Source organism: Morus notabilis, unplaced genomic scaffold (assembly GCF_000414095.1).
Source record: "Morus notabilis unplaced genomic scaffold, ASM41409v2 Scaffold485, whole genome shotgun sequence".
NCBI classification, from domain to species: Eukaryota; Viridiplantae; Streptophyta; class Magnoliopsida; order Rosales; family Moraceae; genus Morus; species Morus notabilis.
Genome location: NW_010364290.1, coordinates 881031 through 887827, shown reverse-complemented (window position 1 = coordinate 887827; position 6797 = coordinate 881031). Strand labels below are relative to the sequence as shown.

The window sequence follows — 6797 nt, the reverse complement described above, 5'->3', positions numbered from 1 at the left end:
GACGGCGAAGATATCACGATCGGAAGTTTTCGAGATTTTTTGAAACTTTGACCGGCGAGTGTGGCGGCGTCCGGCGGAGTTGGCGGCCGCAAGACACCAATCCGGACTCGACTCGACGAGAGCTTTCCAACGAGCCGGGAGGTGTCGAAACGGACGCCGGAATCTTTCCCGGATGTGTACGGCCGCACGCGTGGAAGGAGAGAGAAAGTGGGTTTTTGTGTTTTGAATTTTTCTGATGAGGTGGAACACGCTCAAGTGGCATTAATACTAGTTTGGACTCACTGAGTGTCTAATTATCCGTTTTTAATCCCCACATTTCTTAAAAATTACATTTTGGCCCAGATTTTTAAAATTTTCACACTTAAGTCTTTAAAAATTACAAATTAACCCCATTTCAAATTTTAGGTTTTACAATTATGATTATGATTATTATTATGATGATGATTATTATTATTATTATGATTATTATTATTATGATTATGATTATGATTATGATGATGATGATGATGATGATTATTATTATTATTATTATTATTATTATTATTATTATTGTTGTTGTTGTTGTTGTTGTTATTGTTATTATTATTATTATTATTATTGATTTTTTTATTTGAGAGAAAGTACTGTTATAAAAAAGTTAAATTTAAATTTTATATAAAAGTTAAATTTAAATTTTTATAAGAAAAAATATTATATTAAAAATTTTTAGTTGTAAAAAGAACAAGCTATATATAATAGTAAATAAAACAATATGAATTTTAAATTGAGTGGTTAAATTTCATTTTTTTTTTAAAGAAAAGAAAAATTGATCAAAGAGACATTATTATTGTATCAAACTTGTCATAATCACGTCAAACGAGTCACACTTGTGTCAATTATATTCAATAGAAAAATGATTTTTGACCTAACGTGACACTCTTTAGCTCACGCGGTGTTGTGCGAAGATGCCTAAATACGGTGCCGAGTAGTAAGGCCGATAATATGAGTTATGACACGATAATACGACTCGAAAATTATACAAATTTATCGGGTTAGGGTTGAGAAAAAAGATGTTCAGGTTAGAATTGGATCGACTTGAAATTGACACGAAAAATATGAGTCAATTCAAGTTGGACCCATCTAACCCGAACACGACATGAAACTCGTAAAAAGCTAAAAAATACGTATATTTTTCATTACATATTTTTAATTTTATTATGAACTTATGATATCATGATAGTTATACTCAAAATCTTATATTATTATTTGTCTAATTTCAATAGATGTTATTGTATTTTAGAGTATTATGAATTTTAAGTTATTTCTAATATGTAAAAAACTAAATAAAAGTACACAATTTTCGTGTCAATTTCGGGTTCACGGGTCAATTTCGGGTCATGGATCATTTTCGTGTCGTGTCAACTCGTAAAGTGGTCATGTTACAGTTTTTAAAAAATTTCGTGTCACAGGTCGTGTTCGGGTTGACTATAAATTTAGAAATAAACGATCAAAACACGACACGTGACACGAATTGCTACCCCTACTGAATAACAGTGCTCATGATAAATGCGTTATACGGGTTATACGGGTCAGTCGTGTTGAGTGTCAACCCATTTAAGAAAAATATTGTGTTCAGGTTTATATTTTCTTGACACTTGATGCAAGAGTTCAGTCATAACTCCGCTGCTTGGCCAACGTTATTAAGAATATCATCTAAAGGCCCGTTCACTTCGCTGATTCAAGTTTGTAATTCGAGTTAAGATGTGATTTTATGTGAGTTTTTTATTGTAACAAAAAAGTTAGATGTGACTATTTCTGAGAATTTTTTACTGTAACAAAACTCAAATTCTAAACTCAAATCGGTGAAGTGAACGGACTTAAGTCTTTCAATAAAACAGCGGATGTTTAATAAACGCCCAAAAGCCTTTTTGCCACCTATTATTTCACTCAAGTCATGATCAATTTGTAATACCCCAAAATATAAAGTTGGTCATTTAAATAATTGAAATGTTAAGTGTATATTCTTGTAATTACCATCGCAAAACGACCAACTTCTGTTTGAGAACAAAAACTGACATGGCCAACTGGTTGCATATCTTATCAGCAGCACAAAAGCAACAAAGTAATAACAGCATATTTTCGCAAAGATAGTCTCAAGAAAGCATCTTTACTGCTTAGAAAATCGGAACATAAATAAAAATTTGTTGAATTCCAGAGCCACATAAAATACCAGACTCTGATTAATCAATACGTCCATAGCTCTTCAGTAGGGCTTTCAGAGCTCAACTAATCAAATAAGTGTAGAATCTTCAAAGCTGTGATACTTATATTCCTAGAAGAAATTACTGAGCCAGAAGACTCTCATCAAAGTTTCATCTTCCCACTCCAAATCTGAATCTAGGAGGCGATATAAAAATTGCTAAGGCTGAAAATCCTACTTAAACCTCGGGCGCTTCAAATCTGCAATAATATTTACTTATGTGCGCCCTTCTCTGGATGCTTCTCCTCAGCAACATCACTCGGAAGATCAAGCCCCTTGGGTATTTTTCCGGGATAATTGGTAGTCGAAGAACCTGATCCGATTAAACTGCACAGAAACGTCTCAAAAATGATATAAAATACTCTGCAAAGAGAGACAACAACTTGGGATTCTATAAAATAAAGTTTCTTACCTCCTATCGATTATAACCATTGAACGAAGCTCACAATTAGCAAAGCTGCAACCACATTGCAATTCGTCAAGTTAGCGCAACGTAGAGATTGGAACTTAAATGCATATCTGCATGAATTCAAAATGTGGGTAAACATAAGCATGCTTGACCCCTTTATCACTTACTGCGTGCATATCTCACTCTTCACTGTAGGATGACAATCATCGCCGAATTTGCTTAAAGTATGATATAAGAATCCACTGTGGGAAACAATTGCAATCTCCCTCTCCTCACGTGTCCACAACCTGGTCCAAACGAAAAGATGTCAGGCATGAAAATTTCTCATTGTAGAAGAATATTTGACACCTCTAGAAGACACAAAATGGCACACATAAAAAAAAAGTACGTTTGTTCCGGTTGGTCGAACAAAAGACAAAGGTAAGCCAAAAAACAAGAGTACAACGAGTGACATGTAAGAGAAGCAAGAAATAACTAATGCATCCAACCACAAAAGCCAGAACAAAGGCTTGGTTGAAATAGTATTCTTTTGTTTTGGTGTACTTATTGATCTTGGCATGAAGGAGCTCACCAGTTCAAAAACTTTAAGCCCCTAGCTGCAACTTCTTCATTTGTCTCTCTAACATCAGGCTTCCACAAAATGTCTTCATCATTTTCTATCTAAAGAAGATTTGAAATTAGAATCTCGGTTAAAATGTTTCAATACCAACCTATGCTAGCAGTGAAAATAAAACTAATGGTACAGACGATTTTCCACATTACAAATGATTAATAAAAGTGATGAATACTTACCAATGAAAAATCTATTGCAGGGAAAAGAGGACAATACTCACTAACGCTTCTTCTCTTATCGCAAGGGTGAACTCCCTACAGAAAGAACACACACATGGTTAAGTGTTAATGACTAGTCAAAACTGGTGACTGGATTTCTATCAGTTAAATTAGGTGGTAAATCTGTTCTCTTTCCATATATACTTTTTGACTTCATAACCCTAGTTTGAGGGGGCAAATGACATACCAAATGTTCTCGGCAAAGCTCTACTGCTATAAATGGAGGGGAATTTAAACTTGTTCTTGCAGGACGGTCCCTCTTTCCTGCGTTTGCCACCATAAGTGGGGGTGCATTTATCCCATCTGTGTAGGCTCCACCGCCGAACACTCCAACTGCTGTTTGCATGGTCCTATAATGCAAATAATTGGTCACCAAGGAACATAGATTCGGGTGACTTGGAAGAGATAATTAAATCAACAAATTCCAACACAGAAAAAAGAATTAATAAGCTCAAGTACATAACAATAAGCAGACAGCACAAAACACTTAAATTTCTCCAGAAACAGGCTAATCCCAAGGCCTTTTCCAACGAACTTAGTTTTAAATCTCGAAGGAATAATGTATGGGAGCCGAGCAAAAAAAGTGAGGAATGTTTTTGTAATGGATATTTTATGCGATGGTGTTTATTATCCTAGTAAAGCTGTACTACGTGATTAATTCTTTCCGTTACGCTTTGTTACGAAGCATTTGATTTACGATGAGCAAATACATTTCTTTACTGTTTTCTAAGTTGTTAATTATTATAATGATGAATCTAGATTGCATAGCACATTGAGCCACCCCAATCAACGATTTTGCCTCGATAGTAAAATTTTCACATACCTGAGTAAGTAGAATCTACATACTAAAAACCAAGGACTTGATAAATGTTTTCTGATGATGAATGTGTATGTTCGGGTAGTAAGCTATGACAAACTTATCATCTGATTCATACTAAATGATTGCCGGAGAATGGTGACATTTGAAAATAATAACTTGATTGATTTTAAAAGATAAGACCCAATGAAACACAAATTAGCAATGATCCAGTCACACAAGGTAGAATCAAAACGTGCTAAAAGAAACTCTATTCCTGTGAAGTAATACCTTAACAAAGGAGAAGTGATGACTAGATCAATTTTCTTGGAAAGCCCACACGCTTTAACATGTTTGTGGAGATTATCAACCTGTCATATACCACAAAAATAAGTCACAAAATCTTGAATGCTAGAGGAAGCATAAAATGAGAGAATCTTTTGGGGACTGGGTGTTAGGACTTAGGTCCATGTCTCATAAACTATATTAGATTATAAATCCACCCAGGTGGTAACAATAAAGTCCAATTTCAGTTGTTGACAATGAAAACAAACTATATGAGCAGTTGTATTTTCAGTTTTTAGCCAAAAACTTTTTGTATTCTATTTTATAATATAATAAAAAACCTTTCATTCATAGAAAAGCAATTGCAAAGGCAGAGGAGAAAGGAAAACAGAAAGAAGGAACAAAAGAAAACTTTTTTTCAACAACTGAGTTTGTTTCTCTCAATCATCTAGCGACTAAGATTTGGGCCCTAAAATGTTGGGATGTACCATAATTTTCACGATAAGTTTTACCTCAAACTATATCCGATTCGTTAAAAGGACATGTCGGAACAGAAATTACCTGATTCCAGCCAAGAGGAGTAAGGTGTGCATCAAAAAGGTCATAAGACAAGTAAGCATTGTGGTCTTTTTCCCCTTCAACATTGTGAATGCCTTGAGCATGTCTCACCTGTACAAATTACTATTACTATATTTTTTTAAAAAAAAATACTCCAATCCAAAAAAAAATACAGAATCAAAGAAATTTTGAGCCCATCATGATCTATTTATTTCATAATGCAAATAGGTTAGATTTCTTTTTTTTTTTTTTGCACATACCAGATGTATAGTTTTAGAACGGTGCAACGGGTACAGACTCTGACCAGCAGGGGCATCCATCTCTGCATCACAACACAAGCCAAACACCAAAATAAACATATATATATATATAATGATGTATAATAGTAATTTATAGAAATAACATAAAGTTAAAGTTATTCGCTTCAAAAGAATGTACCAAAGTTTCTTCATTTTAACAACTATTCTAATAGTTAATACAGGACATTATACCAAACACCAGAATCAATGCTTCAACATAGCTTAATGCGAACAATCGCAAATCGTATTCTATGTAGAATATTCCTGTACGAATCACCACAAGAATAAAGCGAACCAAAAAGCATAAAACTTGATAATATCCAATAATCGATCAAAAGTTACAAAAAAGAAAAATACAGAAATATTCACAGCCACAGAAATAATATCGGAGAAGCAGATTCCTGATCCAAATCTCAGGAAAAAAAAAAAAAAAGCTGCAAAGTCTCAAACCTGAAACGACGACCAGTTTCCAAACGACGACAAGAGAGAGAGAGATTAATACCTGAAGCAGAGAAGCAGAGAACAGGAGAGAGACGAAAACGACGACGATGGTGAGAGGCGAAGGGGAAACAGAGAATAGAAGGAGAAGAAGAAATGGGGAAAGGGGCAGAGCGGTAATTAAGAGGAAGAGGAGGGGTATTTATAGCAGCAAAGGTCATCTTGCGTTGAGTTAAATTTAAAGCGCGAATTTCGAGGCGGCCACTGCCCAATCTAATGGGTTCCGACTTCTGACCGATGGCTTTTTGGCGGTTGGCTTTTACTACGACGTACACGTTCACATGTATGACGTGTCTCTTTCTCTCTCCTCCCTCTGCCACAATTACGTGTTTTACTCAAAAAAGAATAAATCAAATTCAAAAATAAAAAGACGTTTGATAAAAAAATTCATTCTCTGATTTAAATTATAATTTATGATTTATTATAATATTTTTTTTATAAAAAGTACATATAAATTAAAAATAATTTAAATCACATAGTTTAAATCCTTATACAAAACTTAATCAAAATTAGAGTGACGTTGAATGAAGGGGGATTATATACGGTACACATGGCGCACTTTAGAGCCAAAGCTTCGAAGGCCTTTTGATTTCCATTGGTCCGTAAGCTGTGGGGGCCGCATGATAAAAGGAGGAGTTTTGGGAGATGGAAGTTATTATTATTATTATTATTATTATTATTATTATTTAGGGAAACAAGAAAAAATTGATCGGAATTTTCGGGATGTTAATAAATAGGTAAATCTCAAATTATCAATTTACCTCATGTGTTTTGCTTTTTTTGTATTCAGCACATATTATTCACCTCGCGTTCTTGACCACATCAAAATTCTCATACCACTGTATATACCATTACATGATCACACCCTTCAATCATCCACGA

General features: G+C 34.3%; 1 protein-coding gene across 1 annotated transcript; it reads right to left on the bottom strand.

The window, feature by feature from the left end:
- Positions 1-2127: 2127 nt before the first annotated feature.
- LOC21408230 (phosphoglycerate mutase-like protein 1) lies at positions 2128-6147 on the bottom strand. Its single transcript, XM_024170853.1, has 10 exons — positions 5920-6147; positions 5379-5440; positions 5122-5229; positions 4567-4646; positions 3667-3829; positions 3441-3515; positions 3220-3308; positions 2816-2935; positions 2652-2696; positions 2128-2566 (listed from the first exon to the last, which is right to left on the bottom strand). Exons 1-10 carry the CDS (start codon positions 6074-6076, stop codon positions 2452-2454), a joined length of 1014 nt encoding a protein of 337 aa, XP_024026621.1. The 5' UTR covers positions 6077-6147; the 3' UTR covers positions 2128-2451.
- Positions 6148-6797: the final 650 nt, after the last annotated feature.